Here is a 23,457-nt window from a genome sequence, read left to right as displayed (position 1 = left end):
CTTTTCAACCATCTCTTCTCTGATGCTCAAGGTGTATTTTTCTCTACCAGGTCATTAAATAGTGGCCATACTCAAGCCCTCATCCTAGGACCTCATCTTTTCCTCCTATATTTCTTTTTTGTTTGTTTTTTTTTTGGGTAATGCATTTTATTATTTTTTAAAATTTATCTTTATTGTTGAAAGTATTATAGGTGTCCCATTTTTTCCCCCACAATTGACCCCCTCCACCTTGCTCTCACCCCCTCCCCAGGCCTTCACCCCATTATTGACTGTGTCTGTGGGTTAGGCTTATATGCATATAACTTCTTTGGTTAATCTCTTCCCACCCTCCACCCCCCCCTTCCCTCTGAAATATGATCGTCTGTTGCATGCGTCAATGTCTCTGGATCTATTTAGTTCATCAGATTCTTTTGTTCATTAGCTTCTTCTTAAAGAAGACCCTTCAACATTTCCTGTAGTGCTGGTCTGGTGGTAATGAACTCTTTTAGCTTTTCCTTGTCTGAGAAGCTCTTTATCTGACCTTCAATTCTAAATGATAGCTTTGCTGGGAAGAGCAATCTTGGTTGTAGTTCCATATTTTTCTTCACTTTGAATATTTCTTGCCACTCCCTTCTGGCCTGCAAAGTTTCTGTTGAGAAATCAGCTTACAGTGGTATGGGTGCTCCCTTGTAGGTAACTAACTGCTTTTCTCTTGCTGCTTTTAAGATTCTCTCTTTGTCTTTAACCTTTGGCATTTTAATGATGATGTGTCTTGCTGTGGGCCTCTTTGGGTTCCTCTTGTTTGGGACCCTCTGTGCTTCCTGGACTTGTAAGTCTATTTCTTTCCCCAGGTAGGGGAAGTTTTCTGTAATTATTTTTTCAAATAGGTTTTCAATTTCTTGCTCTCTTTTCCTTCTGGCACCCCAATAATACTAACGTTGGGCCTCTTGAAGTTGTCCCAGAGGCTCCTTATACTATCTTCATATTTCTGGATTCTTTTTTCTTGTTGCTCTTCTGGTTGGGTGTTTTTTGTTTCCTCATATTCCAAATTGCTGATTTGATTCTCAGCATCCTCTACTCTACTGTTGACTCCCTGTAAATTATTCTTCATTTCTGTTCCTGTAGCCTTCATTTCAAATTGGTTCTTTATTATGTTATCGATTTTCTCAGTTATTTTCCTAATAGTATGCTTAAACATCCTTATAAACAAAATTCAGAACTGTATCTGTTAGCTTGCTTAGATCTATTTCATTTAGTTCCTCTTCTAGAGATTTCTTCTGTTCTTTCCTTTGTGACATGTTTCTTTGCCTCTACATTTTGGCTGTTTCCAGGTGTTTGTTTCTATGTATTAGGTAGAGCTGCTATGTCTCCTAGAATTTGTAGAGTGGCTTTGTGTAGTTGGTGTCCTGTAGTGTCCAGTGGCTCAGCCTCCCCAGTCACCTGAGCTGCGCCTTCTAGATGCTCCCCTGTGTGGGTTGTGTGCACTGTCCTGTTGTAGTTGAGCCTTGGTTGCTGTTGGCGTCACTGGGAGGAATTGACCCCCAGACCAATTAGCTGTGAGGACCAGCTGCAGCTACAGCCAGAGAGCTGCTGTGCTGGAGACACTCCTATGGAGCAGGATTTACTTCAGAGGAGCTTTGTTGTTCACCAAGTGTGCCCCTTGAGTGTGTCACTCGTGGATGTGGTAGGGTTGTAATCCAGCGTGGTTGAGTCTGACCACCAGGTGCACTGTCTCTGGGGCCTCCCGGGAGGTGCAAAGTCAGCCTGTGCCAGTGCCTTGCCCAGGGCCACCCAGCATGAGCTACTCAGCAAACAGTAGTTGGCTGCTCCTTGTGCTGGGCTTGGCGGTATCCAGGAGAGGCCAAGCTATGAGCCAGTGCAGCTGCCGCTAGTGCCAGGCCTGGGGCTGCTTATCAAGCCGTATGGGGCCCGCTGCTGCTTGTTTGAGAGATTTTAGAAAAGTCCTAAGCGTAAGGCTAGAGGGGCCACTTGCCCAGAAAAGCCCCTGGAAATGGCCTGGATGAGCTGCAGGTGGGGAGGGGCGGGGCCTCCAGAATCACGGGGCGGGGCCAAAGGTGAGAGTCAGGCGCTGGATATTCAAATATGGCGCCTGCCTGCCGGCTGTGTGCGGGGCGGACTCGCCAAAGGAGCCATGGCCTCCGCCAGCCCTTCTGCCTGGGAGGAAGCCGCCCCTCCAGCTCTCGCCCCGACTTCAGGCAGGTTAGTTCCCCCCGAGTGTCCCAGGTCCTTTCAGGCTGCTGCCGGGCGCTGGGCTCAGAGGGAGCGCGTGTGGGTGAGTCCGTGCCGGGCCCTTTAAGAGGAAAGCCTGGGGTTCCCACAGTGTCCAGGACCCTCAGTGACAGTCCCTGCTGGTTTCACAGCCCGGAGTTGTGGGGACTTCTCTTCCCAGCCCTGGAGGCCTGATGTGGGGCTGGGACCTCTCGCTCCTCCGGGACACCTCCGCACCAAGATTCCCTCCCGGGTTTAACCTGCGGCACCGGGTGTGGGCCCGCGGCCGTGTCTCCGAGATTCAGCCCCGATCCGCCCGCGTCTCCGCCCCTCCTCCCGGTCTCGGTGCTCCTTCAGCTCCCTGGTTGTAGGGCTTCTGTTCAGCCAGATTTCAGGAGGCTCTGAGTGACGGTGGTTCTGTGTTTTAGTTGTAATTTTGACGTGGTTGTGGGAGGCGGCGGGCGCAGCTGTTACCTACGCCGCCATCTTGTTTCCTCGGACCTCCTATATTTCTTCCTTAGGAGACATTCCACTTTCACAGCTGAGATTACTTTCTTTAGACCATTTGCTTCCCAACTTATATTTCCAATCCAGACCTCCAGACTCACATATCCAATTACCCATTTGGCATCTGTTCCTGGGCACCTCAAAGGGCCCTCAAATTTAACAGATCAGATTGTGTGATAGTCCCCCACAAACCTAGGCCATCTCCAGCTTCCCCATTTTTGTAAGCAGCGCCACCACCCAGCCACTTCCTCTAGCATGAATCATTCCTGATGTCTCTTTCTGCCTCACCCTACATGTCCAATTTAGTGCCAAGTTCTGTTGATTTTAAATTCCTATCTCTCAAGCCCATCTACTTCTCTCAATCCCACCACCCACCACCCTGGTGCAAGCTGTTATTATCCTTCCCTGGGGTTAGCCTAGGAGCTTCTAAACTGGCTTAGCCTCCAATTGTTCTAGCCACATTCCCTCTGGCTTCCCTCCCCTCCATTTTACTCACTTCTGGCAGAAGATCTTTGAGAAATGCAGTTTTAATTGTCCTTCCTCCTCCCCTTTAATGCCCCTAAAAGGTATCCCATTGCTCCTAGAATAAAGCAAAACACCTTAGCAGGGCCTACATAGTCTGGCCTCTGCCTTTTTCTTTCCAGTGGTTCTCAGCCAAATGTGATTTTGTTCCCCAAAGGACATTTTGCCATGTCTGGAGACATTTTTGGTTGTCACACTTGGGGAGAAGTGCTACTGGTATCTAGGGGTTAGAGGCCAGGAATGGTGCTAAATATCCTAGAATATATAGCACAGCCTCCCATGACAAAAAAGTATCAAGCCCCAAAAGTCAATAGTGTCAAGGTTGAGGAACCTTGGGCTAGTTTCATTTTGTTTTACTTTCTATGTGGATCACGGTGTCTGAGCCACTCATGTCTTCTTTTGATTTCTTTTGGGTGCCATGCTCCCTTTGGCCACAGGTCCTTTGCACAGGCTACCCCTTCTCCATGGAAATGTCTCCCTCCCCATTTGCCTAGTTAAAGCCTTTCCATCTTCCAACCTCAGCACATCATCACTTTCACAGGGAACTCTTCCTGGCCTCCCTGTGGCACCAAGTTATTTCTCTTCTGAGGCACTTACTGAGGTTACTGTTTTACTTTTATTTGTGTGATTAGTGACTAATATTTGTCTCACCCACTGAATTATAAGTTCTATGAGGGTAAGGAACATGTTTATTTTTGTATCCTTAGTGTTGAGCACAGGGCCTAACACATAATGGGTGCTTAGAAAATATGTAAAAGAATGGATGAATAAGTGAGTGGTTTTTGATATTTTTTGCACATAGATTTCTTTTAATCTATCATCTCATGATCCCTACCTATATTTTTAACATATTCCAGTCAGAAATAGTGTGTTTTGTCCTGGTAGAGTCTCATTTCATGTTATTACATCCTAATACATGCATTCTCAATGAGGGTGGAAGGTGTTTTTGGGGGGCAAAAAAATCTTACTCCTTTCGTATGTAAAGCACAGACATACATACCGCACAGATATATGGCATATCTCTGGTATTAACATTTCTTTGGAGAAGGAATATCAGGGGAAAAATGTTCAAAAAGAGTCCTTTCAGGGGGAGCAATAATGAAAAAAAGGTTAAGAAATATTGGTCTAGTTTTTCATAGAATGTATATTTTAAAACGATAAAATACATATAACATATTTACTGTCTGAGCCATTTTTAGGTGTACAGTTCAATGGCATTAAGTACATTCACATTGTTGTTCACCCATCTCCATTATCCGTCTCCAGAACTCTTTTCATCTTGCAAAATTGAAGTTCTGTACCCATTAAACAATAACTCCCCATTTGCCTTCCCCCAACCTCTGGAACCACCATTCTACTTATTGTCTCAATTAATCGGACTACTCTAGATACCACATATGAGTGGAATCATACAGTATTTGTCATCTTGTGACTGGCTTATTTCACTTAGCATAATGTTCTCAAGGTTTGTCCATGTTGTAGCATGTGTCAGATTTTCCTTTCTTTTTAAGGTTGAATAATACTCCATTGTATGTATATATATCATATTTGTTCATCCTTTAGTGGACACTTGGGATGTTGCCACCTTTTGGTTATCGTGAATAATGCTGTTATAAACATACGTGTACAAATATTTCTTTGAGCTCCTGCCTTCGATTCTTTTGGATATATACCCAGAAGTGGAATTGCTGGATCATATGGTAATTCTATTTTTAAGTTTTTGAGGAACCACCATACTCTTTTACTACATAAATGGCTGCACCATTTTACATTCCCACTAACAGTATACAGGGTACACAAGGGTGCCAATTTCTCCGCATCTTCTCCAACATTTATTTATATGTCCATGTCCATGTCCATGTCCATGTCCATGTCCATGTCTATGTCTATGTCTATGTCTACCTATCTATCTATATCTATCTTTCTATCATCATCTATCTATATATACATACATATATATATTCTGATTTTCTATGTTGTTATTTATGAGTCGTTTAAACTATGGAACCAATGGCTCCCAATATTTTATCCCTCATCTATTCATTCTTATAACATAAAAAGTTTTCTAAGTTAAGTAACCAGTTGTTAGGTAAAATCCATTTATTTACAAATTTTAATAAGCAGTCATATCTTATCTCTCAGTAGACCTGTCAGTTGGTTTGTGTATGTGGCACCGCCTGTTGTATAACTGCAGGGACTCCTCTGCAACCTTCACAAACAGGGCAGACTCTCATGAGCTTGGATGGTTAATCATCAATATCAGAAAGGCATTGTGAGGGGTACCCTGTGGGTCCTTTCAGTTCCATGCTACTATAATTAGATTTAATGGGCTATTATAAGTACACCCGATGATGACATACTTAATTTCCCTGAAGAGACTAGTCTTTAATGAATTGCCCACTCAATTATAGGTTCTTAATCATTCAAGCAAAAACTCTGAAGTCATCTAACAAGTAAAAGTATGAGCATTTCTAAATAATAGCCGTGGTTCTTAATATTTCATGGAAAGGATATTTCGTAGTCAAGCATTCCTCTAGTAGGTTGTTATCTTTGGTTTACTTTGCTTTTGGCTATTCTTTAGATAGAAACCTTTTTCAAAATTAGGAGCTTACTTTGGCTAGGAGTTCCAGAGTCAAAGTATAGTTTTTTATAAAATGATAGGCACTAGTGAAAAACAGAAAAGATGCTGAGAAATGATGTGCCACATACAAAATTAAACAGCTTGCTTAGATGTATAAACTAGCATGTTGGCTTCTGTTGGCATTTAGCACCTATCATCTGTCATACAAAATGAACTCTCCTTTGAGGAAAAGGGACAACTTAATATATGCTTTATCCACTTTACTGGAAAAGACCTTTCCCAAATTCTTGTACAGGGGAATCTTATAAGATGTAAATAAATGATTACTGTATTAAATTCTGAAGCTGATGGAATGCAAAAAGTATTAAAATGCTGACCATAATGCCATCGTCTATTTAAATGGCCTTCGTTTCCACTCTCCCCACCCATCTCATTGTTCAAGCCCTTTACAGACAAGATTATTCCTCTGCTTCCCTCCCTCAGTTCCTGTCTCTTAAGTGTATCCTTATGTCCAGTGGAGAGAACCCTTGAAGGCCAGATGGCCAAATTATTTCATACAGGGTTATGACTCAGTTGTTATAATAATTCCTTTTGATCTTAATTTCTTCCTTGGCCTTGTGAAAGACCCTCCTTCTAAACTTTTTGTGGTTTAGAGAATTGATTCTTCAATATTATGCTTAGAGGAGTGGCAGGAAGGGGAAGACAATAATTACCTGTTTGGGCAAGAAGTAATCTGATCTTTGGAATGATTCATATGTTTTTTGAGTCTGCAAAATAACTGATGCCAAGATAACTATTTGAGTACAGTAAGTATAGGAAAATCCATGGCCCATCATTCATACTTTTCACTCTATTGGTTGCTGTCATCACCTGTTAATATGAATTTTAGGTTTTGACAATATAGACACTATTTCTCTGACTAGCTTATCTTTTTCTAAATCATCTGTGCATTAATTTTAGTTAATAATAGTCTAAGAATGTCATCAAAATTTGTTAGGTGAATGACTCAATCCATTGGCTATAATCCAAATATTTAAAAAAAAAATAAAAAATACATTTTATTATATGCCGCACCTGTAGAGTATAATATTATTATCATAGCTAATTGTTTTTCATTTGAGCAGCATTATATACTTGGCAAAACTCTTTTATGTACAGTCTTTTTGTGATCTGTTATGGACAAAGCCTTTCTTTGTCCAACAAACATTTGTCAAATATCTAGTATATGAAAGATATATATATGTATATAAGTATATATACGTATATGTGTGTGTGTGTGTGTGTGTGTATAGGGTCTTCAAGTAACATCCTTTTGTTTTAACATTGATGAAATTCTGTAGGAACTTAAATCTTGTTTTTATCAATTAGCCTGTGGTAAGTTAGTTTCATTATACCTCATTTCGCTTAACGTCACAGAACCTGATGATGACGTTAAGTGAAGACTTACTGTACTTCCTTTTGCCACCTGAACATCTAGCAAGCATCTCAGAATTTTCATGTCCTAAACTGAGATCCTGATCTTTCCAACAAACCTGCTCCAACCACATCTCAGATGGTGGCAACTCCAAACTTCCAGGTGCTCGGGCCAAAACTTTTGAATCAATTTTGACTTCTCTTTTTCTCTCACATTCCACATCCCCTCTTCCTGGAAATCATACTGGCTGTACCTTCAAATATATCCAGAATCTGACAATTTCTCACCATGCTGTCTTCTCAGACCCGTTGTCTCTAGTTTGATCAATATAATAACCTCCCAACTAGTCTCTGCTTTCTCCCTATAGTACTGTCAGTCTATGCCCAACATAGCAGCATAAATGTTAAAATTTAAGTCAAACTGCATTATCCTTCTGCTCAAAACTCACAAAGGGCTTCCCTTTTCAAAGTTAAAGTCAAAGTCTTCACAGTGGTCCACAAGGCCCTACTTAACTTGTTCCCCACCCCTCTAATCTCTCTAACACTGTTTCTGCCAATTTCCCCCCTCATTCACTCTAGCTGCTCTGAATTCCTTGCTGTTTCTGCAACACTATCAGATACTGTTCTGCCTCAGGGCCTTTGCACTGGCTCTCCCCTCTACCTGGCACTCTTCTCCCAGCCAGTCACATGGTTTGCTTCCTGATTTCCTTCAGGTCTTTAGTCAATACCTTCTCAGGAAGGCCTTCCATGATCACCCTACTTACAACTGGAACCCCTTCCAACTTCCATCACTCTCTATCCCCCCTTTCTTCTCAAATTTTTTTTTTTTTTTTTTTTGGTAGCACCTAACACCATCTTTGCTAGTCCACAAAGGCTAGGTTATTCTGTGATAAACAACCCCAAAGCTTACTGGCCTACAATTAAAATTAATTTCTCACTCATGCTTTCTAGACAGGTATCTTCCAACAGTGACCCAGGGACCCAGGATGTTTCTATTTTGTAGCCTGACACATGCCTTCCACTGGCTACAGCAGGGGAATAGAACTGGAGGGTCATAAACCAGCTCCTAAATGACACATGTCATTACTGCCCACAGCCTCCTGGCCAAAGCTCACCACTAGGTCTCATTCAACTATAAGGGGCTAGGGAGTCTAGAAAGCTTTGATGCCAAGATACCTGACATTCTATATACGTTACTTATTTATTTAATGTCTGTCTCTTTCCACTAAGTAGTCCCATAATGGCAGGGATTTGTGCCAGTTTTATTTACTGCTGTACCCCCTGTATCTAGTATATTTATTAGTCAGAACATTTGTGGAATGAATGAATAAGTGAATGAATGAGTGGAAGGTTCATGGCCTGTGGGGTTAGGTAAGGCAACAGTCTAGCATGTCTATGAGCTGAGCACTGTAATGAAAGTAGACAAGTCATGGGGGGAAGCACTCAGCTCTGCATAGAAATGTAAGGAAGGTTTCCTGGACAGGTGATGTTTGAATGGACTCTTGAGTATAGTAGGTATTTATCAATGAAAGAGGAGGTGAGGATGGGATTGCCAGTATGTACGAGACCCATTGGAGCCCTGGATGCTTTTGCTCAGTGGTTAGAGCATCGGCCCACGGACCGAACGGTCCCGGGTTCAGTTCTGGCCAAGGACAGGTACCTTGGTTGCAGGCTCCATCCCTGGCCCCAGTCTGGGCACGTGTGAGAGGCAACCAATAGATGTGTCTCTCTCACATCGATGTTTCTCTCTCTCCCTTCCACTCTCTGAAAAGCAGTGGAAAAAAATCCTCTGGTGAGGATTAAAAAAAAAAAAAAGACCCACTAGCATGAACAGTTCTGCCCATTCAGAGGAGGGTCGGGCCCAGCTCCATAAAGATGGAGGTACAGGGACAGTGGAGGGAAATGAGGTCCAAGATGTTGGGAGGGGTCAAATTGTGCTCAGCCTTGTAAATGTCACCAAGGAGCCCTCACCTTTATCCTGGGAACTCACGAAGGACTTCAAGTAAGAGAATAAATGTGATTACATTTGGGCAAGATCTATAGCATTAATGAAGCAATGAGGAGAGCCATTCTCTTATTTAAAATTCTCTGTTCCCCACTAACCTTGGAATTAAGCCCTATCCTAAGGAGAGTCTAGTCCTTTATGGTCTGGCCTTTTTTTCTGTAGCCCACCTCCCACCACTTGCTGACAACAGCCTCTGCTACTAGCATGTCAAGTCCAGGAGATCCTGAGCGTGCCATGCGGTGTCAGGACTCTGTGTCTGAAGACATACTCTCAAGGCCAAACAGCTAGGAAAAGCCTACTGCTGTCATTGTGGGGCTCTTCTACTCTGCCACACGCCTAAAGTAGACTCACAAAGTGGCAAAGTGTCCATAATAGGATCTAGATGTTTTTCCTTTCTGGTATTGTCACTGAGTGAACACTTGCTAATACTAGCCCAAGACTAACCTCATGGAATCAAACACAGTGGGTCCAGGGGAGGGATCAGCTCCCCACCCCGGGATGGTAAGCCCACTGATTTGCTCCCAGTAGCCTCAGCCTGGGCCTGGTGAGACCAACCCAACAAATGAGCATCTGTGCCTCCCACTCCTTACATGGGGAAAAATCACATTGTTAGATCTGGACATTCTAGTTTAAATGAGACAAGGCCACACAGATGGAGGGCAACTAAACCATATGGTCCCATTAAAGACCCTGTAAAGGTCACTTCCTTGAGTTTCTCATGTTAAAGCAGTAGCTGCTAGCAGTTTCTAAGGATGCTGTTGCTTCTATCATTTATGAGAGCGCAGGAAAGAAATACTGCATTAACCTTGAGAAGCTCCCCCTCCAATCAGTGGGGCAGGATAGGATTTGTCTCCCCTCTTCTTCATTCCTATGGAATGAAGCTTGTGTGTGGTGAGGGGACTGGGGGTGGAGGGGGTACTTGTAAAGGAAGGAGGCCAAAGAGAAGTCTCCTGGATACTGAGTTAAGGTTGGAATCTAGGTGACTGGATGGGAAAAGTAAAAAAATGTTTCTCAATATTTAGAACTGAACTATTCAATACAATAGCCTCTAACCACAGGCAGCTATTGGGCACTTCAAATGTGGTTTGTCTGAGTTGAGATGTGCTACACATATAAGGTACACAGATTTTGAAGACTTAGTACAAAAAAATGTATTTATCTAATCCATGATTTCTTTATATTGATTATATGTTAAAGTGATGCTATTTTGGATACAGTGGGTTAAACAGATTATTAAAATTAATTTCATGTTTCTTTATACTTTTTTAATGAGTCTACTAGAAAATTTTAAATTATGTATGTGGCTTGTGTTATATTCCTATTGGAAGTGCTACTGTAGACTCTGTATATTAATGATAGGGAATCAGAAGATTTCACACCCTCACAGACATGACAAGCATAAGTCAGGGGTCACACAAGCTTAGAACACAACTCGTTTGGTAGCTAGATTTATTTTTCACATTTGTCAACCTAGTATCTTTTACAAAAAAAAAAATTCTATTAAATCCTACCTTCAGGAATAAATTTTCTAGAAATTGAGATGAAAATAATTCAACAATATCTACAGGAGTCCAAGAAAATGTAGGCATTTTCAACTTTGCTCCCAAAGGAAGGGATTTAATATAAATTTTGTAGACTATGTAAAATATACGCAAGAGAGAGTAAAAGTACCAAGGGGCAAACAGGTTTTTGGAGGGATAGAAGATTTTTTATTGTTCAGCTTTTTCCAATTTTTTCTACCTTTCTTTTTTACTCCATCTTTTTCATTTAGGGCTTGGAAAACAGATAAGAGGCAAAAAGGTACCCCTAGCAATGTCAGGGAGGGTCTTACAAGAGCTTCTCTGTAAGGACATATTGTTTTTGGGCAAGAATAACAGAAAGGGCCCGTCATGCTCTGTTCACCATAAAGTCCACAAACCAGCAGCTAAAAGGCCTTTCTTCCCACGGCTGCTTTCAGAGTGTCTCTGCCTGTGTCCTGCTATCAAGTGGACCCAGCATTTTATTGTGATTAAAAAGCCATTTCCCTGTTCACCCCATTTTTTAAAGAAGCCATTTTTCCAAGAAATCCCCACCTGTCATGCCATCATGTTAACTGATTCCAGGTGCCTGAAAGAAGGTGGCCTGGGAGACAGGATAATTGAAGAAGAAAAGATTGTAGCAGAATACCTTACCTTGTGCTCGGCAGGTGTCCCATGGACATAGTGGTGAGCTCCTAGGCCTTGCAAGGTGCCCAAGCCTCCTTTTGCCATATTTACCCAGGAACTCTCTTCTATGGTGGGGCCCAGGCTCCCTGCAACCAAGGTAAGGCCTGAAGTGTTGATCGTCAGCGTTCGCTCAACGGATCTGAAATAGTTCAGGATTCCTAAGCAGATGCGCTGAAACAAAATAAGAAGAGGCTCAGGACCTGGCCCTTTGCTAGCCACACCTAGTGTAAAACTTATCACGGGGCCCTGGAGGTTGGCAGGTCAATCCTACTGCTGAAAAATGAACATACCATCCCCAGAAAGGCCTGATTTCATGAAAAAATCAGAACAAAGAACAAAGTGTAAAAATGTGTTGCTACTGGAACAGCAGAAAAGCCCCCTTTCTAGACAAGCAAACATCTCAGGTGCCTGAAACCAGCATTCTGGGCCATCCATGTACCTGCAGCTCCCTGATTCTCAGGTGGCGCAGATACAGAAAGGATAGGTAGGTCCCTCTCATTAGGACAGGATCCTCATCACTAGGCCCAGTCCCGTCATCCAGGCCCAGCAGTTGTAGGGCCCTGGCATAGCTGTACCTGTAGCAGGCAGAAAATTTAGAATAAACGCCTTTCACCTCAAAGAGGTTTGGAAAATTCATATACACCAAATTGAAGTCATTTTATTTAACTTAAGGGAATTTCATTTTTTAAAAAGCCACTCTTTAACAAATGCACTGAAGATAAAATAATTATTCTCTATGTATAAATATAAAAAGACATTTCTCTTAGTACTCTCATTAAAAACCCAGTCCTGAAGTGAAACATTGATTTAGCTGTCTGACCTGCTTTAACAGTCTTGTTTGTATTTCAGCTTCAAATATTTTAGAGTTAACATATAACCTCCATATTAATCAGTCACTCAGTTTTCCCCTCAGTGTTTAACCCATTTCCGTGAGTAAACAATGAAATGATTTAATTTTACCCTGTCTCTTTTTTCTGCTTGACGGACTCCCCAGCATGTTGACTAAGACTTATTTGTGCTGGGTTATTTTCATTTTGTTCCATCAAAAGGTAATTTTTCTTCATGTTTTCATTCTATCAAAAAAGTAGCATTAGTTGGGTTACAAAAACCTTTGCAATATTATTAACAAATTCACAGTTGGGTTATCACAAAATTAAATCTCATAACTCAAGGCATATGTAGATGAACAAGTAGAAAAGCATCTTGATCCATTTCAACCTGACATGAAAATCTATTTCTAAAATAAATTAGGGGCCACTGTTCTATTATTTAGTCTTTATTTTACAGAACTATTCACAACTTTTAAATATCAGCCGCCTCCCTTCCCTCCTTTTACATGATTCATGTAAACTTTCATGATTATGAAGTGTCAATACACTTCTCTAATAGACATTTGGAACCTTGAACTTCTAATGTAATCTTGCTCCAGGCTGAGAGAGATCAGTAGATTAAACTCCTCTTCCTAATTTTTAGCTATATTATTTAACCACTTTAATTCTTGATCCTAGTTTTAGATTTGTAAGATGGCATGATAATGAAAAATAAGTTGCTAGCCCAGCAGGCGTGGCTCAGCAGTTGAGGTCGGCCTAGGATCCAGGAGATCGAGGTTTGATTCCCAGGCAGGGCACATGCCTGGGTTGGGGGCTCGATCCCCAGTTGGGGGCATGCAAGAGGCAGCCGATCAGTGACGACTTTTTCTCTCATCATTGATGTTTCTATCTCTCTCTCCCCCTCTCCTTTCCTCTCTCTGAAATCAATAAAGACATATTTTAAAAAAAGAAAAGAAAAGAAGTTGCTATGAGAAATAAATGACAGCATAGATAAAAGCTTAGTGACTGGCACATTATAGGTGCTCAGTACATTCTAGTTCTCTCCTGGCCACGGGTTACAGTAGTCAGTCAGCCCTGTAGGATCTATCACAGAATTCATGGTGTACACTTATTTCCACATTCATCTTTCCTGATGTTCAGAAGGATGAGGTCGTGCACCCATGAACCCTAGGGAAAACTGGGAAGCAGGTGATATTGGTGTATGTTCCTGCCCCCGGCCCTCTGGGCAGCTCCTTTCTTAGTTGCCCTCTCTGCCTGTCCCTGGGCATACACCCCATTCCCATAAGCCGTGTTCTTTCATAGTGATACCGATCCCCTTGAGAACACTGAATGGCAATGGCTGAGGTTGGAAGCCCCCCTCTTTGGGTTACTTATATTCTAATTTTTGGTTCTTAAAGTTCCAACAATGGCAGAAACTACTGGTTGTTCCCCAATATCCATTTTCCTCTTTTCCCACAGTAATGTAATATTTATCTTGGCACATGGCCACCCAGATAAAGATGACATTTCCAAGCCTCTCTTGCAGCTAGTTGTAGCTATGTGACTAAGTTCTGACCAATGGAATGAACATGAATATGCCACATGGCAGCTTCATTTCCCTGAAGTGATAACTTTCCCACCCCTATTCTCTACCCTGCTGCTTAGAATATGAATGTGACAGCTGGAGCTCCATCTCAGACCAGGGGTTGATCTCAGGTATGGAGGTTACATTAGTTGGAACTCCAGGATAGAAGGAGCATGGGTCCCTGAGGACTCCATGGAGCAGAGTTGTCACACCAGCTCTACACTCCCTACTCCTGACGTTAACTTGGGGGAGCAAGAGAAATTTCCATCTCCTTTAATCCTGTTATTTTGTGTCTAACTATGACCAACAGCCAAACCTAATCTTATTTAACACAGTCCCCAAGACTCTAAAGATAGACTATCAGTCTTTATGACAGGCAATGGGGAAAACATTTTGGACAGGATATTAGCAAGAGTGAGTGAGAGAGGAAGTTGTCTAATCGGGTATCATTAAGTGGCTTCCCATTCTGCCTCCTGTCTGTTCTGGGTTAGTGTACACATCGGGGTGTTCCTGTGTAAACGTCCTACAACCCTAGGACTAGGAAGGACCTTAGAAGGTGATGCGGTGCACTGCGGTTCCTGAAAACAGAAACACAAGATCATTATCCCAAAGTAAAGAGAATGTCTGTTATTTTTTGAAAATCTACAGAAAAGCACATACTCCACGAAGGGAGCTGAACTTTGACAGCTGCTATTTGACCCAGAATTTTGGGTGAGAGGCGCCTTAGGGAAGCCCTTTGCCTCTGGGGCCTATGGCACTCTTAGTTCAGCATTGCCCACTGTGGCTCCAGAGGGCCAGCTCAGAGCTGCAGACTTTCTCTGAAGGCATTGTGACTTTTTCAGCCATTCCTAAAATTACCAAGAATTACATAGGAAGGAACAGAAAGTGACGTCAATTACAGTGAAAGACACTTGAAGGGAAGACTGAACAAACCACAAAAGTGCTGCTGGACCAGTCGATTGCCAGGAAGAAAGGAAGGGGGCACAGCAGCAGGCCAGGGTGAGTAAAGCCCAGTGTCTTCCAGGAAAAGAGAGCCAACCATGGCCCACAGAAGGAAGCGGCTTAGGAAATGCCCAAGTCCATGAGTGTATTCCCTTAAGAGAGCTGGACCGCAGTGCAGATTGGTAGCCAGGGTGACCACAAACCAGGATGTCAACACCACCTGTGCTCATTCTGTCGTCCTGGGTAGATAAATCCTTCACCATCCACTCGACCTTGTGACTGGGTCCTCACCAGCATGGCTGAATTCGCATATTTTGACAGTTCTGAGATTGCCACTGATTGCAAATCTCATTTTCTTCTGGGAAATTGGCAGTGGCAGTGGAGCGTGAGGAATAATTAGAGGAAAGTAATTCTGTTCTATCTCCCGCCCCAATGTCCCTACAGTTTACTTGTGTGTATTCACAGCATAAAAAACCTGAAGGACGTATATCAAATGTTAATGCTGTTGTTATACATGGGGGGTAAAATAATGGGTGATTTTTATTTTCTTCCTCCAACTTTACTACACTTCACACATTTAGTATGATAAGTACATATCACTATTGCCATAAGAAATGTTTGTTTTTTAAAACGTTCTATTAAGCAGGGCGAGGGAAACCAGGATGAGGGTGTCTGTGTTTCCCTGGCCTTTTGGCACATCAGAGCTACTGTACACAGCACCGCTTCTGTGAGGGCACACTGTGCACTCATTGTGTCTCATTGTCTCTGGAGATGGGGGGACCATAACATAGATGGGGATGACTGTCCCTCCCTCCCTCCCTCCTTGGTGTGGCCAGAGAGAAAAAGCAAAAGAAGAGGCAGAGAATGTCTTATTTTCTGACACTTCACTGCTCCATAAAGTTAAAGAAAAGCGACCACTTAAAACCATATTTTTAGAAATACAATGGTCAATAGTAGTATTTAGTGTTTGTACAGTAAATAAACATTTTAATAAACAGTGTTTTCTTGGGGAATGACATTGGACACAAGTAACCTGATATAACAGAATTACAGATTTGGGAGAATTCATGCAGGGCCAGCTGGTCCATTCCTTCTTCTGGTCAGGACTAGAATTAGATAATTTTAAAGTTGTGTGTGTGTGTCTTTTCCAAAAGAATATCCAAAAAAATGCAGTTCACTTGGACCAGAATTTTCCAGATGAACATCCCCAGTGATGTCGTGTTGATGGCATCCGCCCTTGACATGATGTGACAAGAAGGGCACTTCACCTCTGGAGTGTTCTTACCCCAAACCTATAACCTCAGCATAACCATGAGAAAACATCAGATAAATTCAAATTAGGGAACATTCGACAGGTTGCTGGGCCAGTACTCCTAAAGACTGTCAAGGTCATGATACTCAAAGAAAGACTGAGGAACTGGCTCAGACCTGAGGAGGCTGGGGAGACGGGACAATTAGTGCAGGACCCTGGACAGGATCCTGGAGCACAAAAAGGGCATTAATGGAAAAACCAGTGAATTCCAAATAAAGCCTAGTTTAGTTAATAGAAATGTACCAATGTTGGTTCCTTAGGCGTGACGAATGCACCATGGTATTATAAGATGTTAATAATAGGAGAAAGTGGTAAAGGATTACCTGCAAACTCTTTGTGCTATCTTTGCAACTTTTCTGTAAGTCTAAAACTATTCTAAAATAAAATATTTATTTTTAAAAAACATCCCTAAAGAAAGATTACTGGTGAACAGTATTCACTGAGAATTGATCAGAAACTGTTCTGAAGTTCACTATAATTAGTGCTTACATTCTCTCAAATAGGACACAGGACTGTCAAGATGGACAGTCCTATGAGGTTTGCTTTCCTTCATGCAGAAGTCCCTTAAGAAAGTTCTTTTTCATGAGGAATTGGTTGTCTGTCTCTTGCCAACTTCAGAATCAGGATGCTTACCAGCATACAGATGCTAAACTTCATACTTGACAGCTACGTGCTTGCGAAGTAGTAACAGAACTTTAAAATTCATACTCACATTGCTGTGACTCCACCAGCTGCCTCTTTTTACTTAATCCTGATCTCATCTGACTAGCATTCAACTTCAGAATGGCAATGTGCTTCCACTGCTGCTCTCACACCGTATAAAGTGACTCGAACAAAGAGTTAGAAATACCTGAGGAGGTCACCAAGTGACACCCACGGGAAAATGTGAAGGAAAGTGGAAAACTATTGGTTATTGCCTTAGAATGCCCTTCCTTAAGCCCTGTGCTATTTTCTGTTCCCTGCTCGGAAAGCTCTTGCCCAGCCTGTTTGCACAGCTGAGTCCTGCTCATTTGTCAAATATCAGCTCAGATGCGTGCCCCTGACTCTGAAAGATCTTGGCTGATCTCTCTCTTCACGGGTGCTCCTCTGCCCCATTGCCCTCTACTCTTGTGTATTTCTTCATGGCACCCTCAAGTTAGAGATGTAGATTTACTTCTTTGTTCGCTCATTTATTATGTGTTTCATTTCCTAAGACCAATACAATCCCAGGCACAAAGGCAGCATTATGTAATAATCCATGAATGAATGAATGAATGAATGAATGAGAAACTGGAAGAAACTTGCATGACACTAATATGTAGGGTAGTGTGTGTGTGTGTGTGTGTGTGTGTGTGTGTGAGAGAGAGAGAGAGAGAGAGAGAGAGAGAGAGAGAGAGAGAGATGCCTCCCCGCATGCTCCACCTCTAGAATCTTTAGGGAAACTGAGCTGGGCTTGAAGAAAGCATAGGGCTAAAGGAGAGGTGGTGGGGAGGAAGAGGAGCACATTCTAGGAGGAAAGCATGAACAGCAATGCGGAGGAGAGACTATTTTGGAGGGTTCAAGTTTGGTTGAGTGGAAGACTCATGTGGGAAATAGAGTAAAGAGAACATTTTTAGGGGGGAGGAAAGGGCAGTTGGTAGATGTCTGTAAATCCCAGACTAGGGAATTTGTGCTTTATCCTGTAAGGCAAGTGACATATACAAAGCTGTATTTTTCAGGAAGATTAATACAGCAGCAGGGTGTTTAGTTGGATTGAAAGAAGGAGAAATTGAAGGCAGGGAGCTAGTTAGGGATAGGCATGACATTTGGCAATGAAAGGGAGCTTCTACACAAAGCTAGGGATATGTGTCTTTACCATGGTTCTGTAGCATTTTCTGAGCTATAATATGCCGTTGTTTGTTTGTTGCTCTAAGAGGAGAGTTTTGTTTCATTTGTAGTCTGAGGGGGTGGAGCAGTGGAGAAGAGATGGAAGCTATGAAAGGGTAAATCTGAGACACAGGTGACCCTCAGGAAAGAGGAGGGGATGGGATGAAAAGGTGAGGTGGAGGAGTAATTTGGGGAAAGGCAGAATGGCATCACTTCCCCTGAGGTGAATGAGACACATAGAAGTTTCAGCTGCTAAAAGATAAGATGCAGGAGCTCGTGGATGGCCAGGCTGTCTCGGGGAGGGGGAGGGGGAGGGGGAGGGGGAGGGGGAGGATGTCTGCATTAGTGAGCACGCTGTGTGAGGAGGTTTCACTGTGGGGGAGGCCACCAGTGAGAGGGGAATGTAAGGATCACCATGTAGCTAAGAGGGCCCAGTTGACATAAGAGGGCAGGGATTTGCATTGAGCCCATTCTGCATAATAATTCTATTTCTTTCATCCCTAAAGACAACTGTAGAGTGAATAAAAACTATACATGAAGTGGGAAAGATGGAGAAGTCTAGTAGAATTCTAGAAGGAGAAGCACTAGCATGATCTACCATCCCAGGCTGGTTATGGGGGAAAGAGAAACCTGAAATGGGCTTAATGAGTTACAGATTGTCCGGAAGGAAAACCCAGGTGCCTGCACACACGCGCATGCACACGCACACATGCGCCACAACTTCTATAACTTTTCAATCTGTTTAGACAAGGATCTCCTTCTTTCAATCCAACTAAACACCCTGCTGCCATATTAATCTTCCTGAAAAATACAGCCTTGTATATATCACTTGCCTTACAGGATAAAGCACAAATTCCTTAGTCTGGGATTTACGGACATCTACCAACTGCCCTTTCCTCCCCCCGAAAAATGTTCTCTTTACTCTATTATCCATATGAGTCTTCCACTCAACCAAACTTGAACCCCCCACGAATAGTCTCTCCTCCGCATTGCTGTTCATGCTTTCCTCCTAGAATGTGCTCCTCTCCCTCCCCGCCACCTCTCCTTTAGCCCTATGCTTTCTTCAAGCCCAGCTCAGTTTCCCCCTCCTTCAAAGGGTTTTTCTCATTAGCACTAACCTCGTGGGGACCACTTTCTGTCCAAACACTCACAATATTTAACAATCGTCCAACTCATTTGGTGTTCAGCACTAGAGTGTGCAGCCTTGCACTGATATTCATCGGTTGAGTGTATTCCTGGCAGCAACAATATCTTATGTTACACCTCTTTATAGCCCTCTTTCAAATTAGTCTTTAATGCTTTTTATAATGAAAACAAACCTGGTTAGTTAGAAGAGCTTCTGGGGGTAGGGTCTCTGAAAAACTACCAAAGTAAATTTCTAAGGTCTACACACAGGTGGTGAGTTGAACAGGAAGGCATATAGATTGTTTCTCCCTGTGGTACCTGGTAGAGGTTGGCGTTGCTATAAATATCCTCCCAGATTTGGTCATAGTTGCACTGATGAAAACCCGGGGAAGCCACAAAAGTTGGTTGAGCTGGAGCCAGCAGGACTGTCTTTGCAGCATGATCTTGGAGCACTTGCATTACTCGCTCAGGGCTGGAAATCTCGAGTAGAACAGAGAGGAGAAGGAATGGCTGGGAGAAGGGTTATTCCCTCCTTCTCAGCAAGAATTTGGTCATGTAAACATGAATAAGAAAGAAGCCTCAGGTGGGATTTTATTCAATTAAAAAATAAAATTTAAATCATGATTCCCTTAGGTATGTTCATCCATTCAACACTCTAAGTATTCAAATACACATAAGAGCACATTCAAAATTCTGTTACAACTCCCTACGTACAATAGCAGGGGGGACCCCCGCAAATGTTGTGGCACCAATGAAATGATAAACACCCATCTGTTTGGAGTACAAACTGTCTGCAGTTAGGAAGCTGCCAGGAGATGGAGGAGAAGGCAGCTGGGTAGTGTGAGGAAAGCACAGGCTTTGTAAGGACACAGACCTGGGCTTTTATCCCTGCTGGAATCCTGGCTTTTCAACGCATAGCAGGACAAGTCAACCTAAAAATAACAGTAATGATGTCTCTCCCAGGATCACTGTAAAAATGCCTGGCATGTAGCAGGTGCTGAATAAATGTTCCTTCTCCTCTTCTGGAGGTAAAAAAATGAATAATTCCAGAGCTGAACTTCTACTTCAGTGATACACATACTACCATATTTTAATCACTTTACTATCACAAGGAACTTCAGAGATCATTTCGTTCAATCCCTATCAAAATCTCAATGGCATTTTTTTTTGTAGAGTGGACAAATTTATCCTAAAATTCATATGGAATCTCAAGGGACCCCACATAGCCAAAATAATTTTGAAAAAAATGGAAAAAATGGAATGACTCATACTTCCTGATTTTAAAACATACTACAAAGCTACAATAATCAAGATGGTGAGGTATTGGCATAAATTAGACATATGGTCCAGAGGACTAGAATACAGAGCCTAGAAATAAACCCTCAAGTATGTGGCCAAATGACCTAAGACAAAGGTACCAAGATTACTCAATGGAGAAGGGACAGTCTCTTCAACAAATGGTGCTAGGAAAACTGGATACAACACGCAAAATAATGATGTTGGACCCTCATCTTACACCATATATACAAAAAATAACTCAAAATGGATTAAAGATCTAAACACAAGACCTAAAACTATAAAACTCTTAGTAGAATACAGCGGGAAAACTTCATGATACTGAACTTGGTGATGATTTCTTAGATATGATACCAAAAGCACAGGCTGGAAAAAAAAAAAAAGGTGAAAGTAGACAAATGTGACTACATCAAACTTATAAACTTCAGTGCATCAAAGGATACAATTAACAGTAAAAAGGAAACCCATGAAATGTGAGAACATATTTGCAAATATATATCTGATTAATATGTTTGGAGTTAATAACCAGAACATATAAAGAACTCCTACAACTCAACAACAACAAAAAACAACCCAATTAAAAAATGGGCAAAATATTTAAATAGACATGTCTTCAAATATGATATGCAAAGTCCAAAAAACATATAAAAATATACTCAAAATTACTGATCATCAGAGAAATATAAACCAAGATCACAGGGAGATATCACTTCATACCCTTTAGGATGGCTAGTATTAACAAAAGAAAAGAAAAGAATAATGAGTGTTGGTAAGGATGCAGAAAAATTGAAATGCTTATACACTGTTGGTGAGATTGTAAATGCTGCATGTGCTATGGAAAATACTATGAAGCTGCCTCAAAAGTTAAAAACAGAATTACCTTCTGATTCAGCAATTCCACTTCTGGGTATATATCCAAAAGAATTGAAAGCAGGGTCTCAAACACATTCATGTATCCATATTCATAACAGCGTTATTCACAATAGTCATGAGTTGGAAGCAACCCAAATGTCCATTAGCAAATGAATAGATAACCAAATGTGGTGGATACATACAAGGGCATACTATTCAGCCTCAAAAATGAAGGAAATTCTGACATATCTAACAACATGGATGAACCTTGAGGACATGATGGCGGGAAAATAAACCAGTCAATAAACAGAAAAGACAAATATTATATGATTCTACTAATGTGTAACTAATATGTAGTACCTAGAGTAGTAAAACCCATCGAGACAGAAAGTGGAATGGTGGCTGCCAGGGGCTAGGCGGCAGGAGGAATGAGGAGCTATTGTTTAATGGATACACAGTTTCAGTTTTGCCAGGTGAAAAGCCTTCTGGAAATGGATGGTGGTGATGGCTGCACAGCAACAGGGATGGATGTAACACCACTGAACTGTACAATTAAAAATGGTTAAAATGGTAAATTTAATGTTAAGCGTATTTTACCACAAGTTAAGAAAAAAGGAAAAAATAATATAGAGAGGCGACGTACCCTTTACTTTGCTTCCCTCATTGTTAACATAGTGCAAAACTACAGTACACAGTATCAGCCTGGAGACTGACAGTGATACAACTGAGGTGTAGAACAGACCCATCACTGCAAGAATCCTTCCTGTTACCCTTTTGAAGCTACACTCCTTTCCCTTTCCCACCATCTCCCTTTAACCCCTAGAATTCATGAATCCGTTCTCTATTTCTATAGTTATCTGTTCTCATTCCAAGAGTGTTGTATAAATTAACTCAGACAGTCTTTACAGGATTGACTCTTTTTACTCATATAGTTCTTTAGAGATTTATCCATGGTCATGGGTATATCACTAGTTTGTTCCTTTTTATAGCTGACTGCCATTCCATGGTATGGATGTACCAGAATTAGTTTAATTAGAAGAGACAGAGTTTCAGTTTTACGAAATAAAAAAATCCTGGAGATCTGTTTCACAACAATGTGAATATACTGAACACTACTGAACTGTACACTCAGAATGGTTAAGATGATAAATTTTATGTTAAGTGTTTTTTACCACAATAAAAATGAGATAATTTTGTCTAATATTTTTGTTTCACAGATGAAGAAACTAAAATTCGAGGAGGTTATATGGCTAGACCAATATCACCCAGAAACTTAGTGCTAAAGCGGGACTAAAATTCAGCTCTTGACAACCGCTGCTCTCTACTGAAAGCTAACAGGATTATAAAAGTTTGCTCGCTCTAGAATGACTAGAGCGAGCATTCCAAACAAAGCCTTCATAGTGAATTCATGGCCAACATTTTGAAAGGGAAAGAAAATTCAATTTTCTGAGAACAATTTTAGTAAGAATTTTATCTACAAGGGAATATGGTTATTTTCTTACCTTCAAAAACTTTGCTTGGAGTTGCATTAATACATCTATTCTTCTCCGTTCTTTTAGTTTGGTCAAAAGCTTCTTTTGCCAAGGATCACATTTCGGCTTAATCTAGTGGATAAACATGTTCACACAAAGTTACAACATAACAGAATGGTTCTCGGCAAAAGTTGCAAGCAAAGACATTCAAGGACCTTCTGAAAAGGAATCTGGCCTCAGTGCTAGAAAGTTTACTAGAGCATGTGAGGTCTTGGGAAGGGTCTGTGTGGGTTCACAGATCTGTGGAGGGAGACTACTGGTGCCTGATCTATAGACGTAGTAGCTCCATCAGGGATGACAGAGCACTATCCATGAACAGAAGGTACCCTAAATCCATCAGGTTGGACATTGCACTTGATCTATGGGGCAAGAGAAGTTCACTCACAAAGACTCCTTGTGACTCCACATGTAAAACCTTTCACGTTAACAAGCTATATTTCAAAAATTAGTTCTATGGCTAAATCAATCAATCAATAAATGAATAACTCTAGCTTATATCCAACTCTCTCCTTGATACCTATATTTAGATGGCAAGTGTAATAATCTAAAAGAGAAGGTCTGGCTTCCCCTACACCAACCACCTATTTGCTCAAGCCCTGGACTTAGGAGTAATGATCTTTCTCCTTTCCTTCCACCCATCTTCATCACATAAGACTTTTCTTTCCTTCATAATACATGAAAATACATAATACATGAATACATAATACATGAACAATGAT

At 41.6% G+C, this 23,457-nt stretch overlaps 1 protein-coding gene across 1 annotated transcript in view; it reads right to left on the bottom strand.

Moving 5' to 3' along the window:
* The window catches only part of LOC308559135 (uncharacterized protein), a gene marked incomplete at both ends in the record, with an annotated part of 127,951 nt that overhangs the window by 91,019 nt on the left and 13,475 nt on the right, over nt 1–23,457 (bottom strand). The window contains 4 exon segments of the mRNA XM_081141426.1: nt 11,408–11,611; nt 11,880–12,053; nt 19,377–19,538; nt 22,709–22,810. Coding sequence (XP_080997552.1) covers nt 11,408–11,611; nt 11,880–12,053; nt 19,377–19,538; nt 22,709–22,810 — 642 coding nt within the window.

The sequence above is a fragment of the Miniopterus schreibersii genome (assembly GCF_964146895.1).
Source record: "Miniopterus schreibersii genome assembly, chromosome: 6".
NCBI lineage: Eukaryota > Metazoa > Chordata > Mammalia > Chiroptera > Miniopteridae > Miniopterus > Miniopterus schreibersii.
This window is presented reverse-complemented; position numbering and strand designations above follow the sequence as displayed.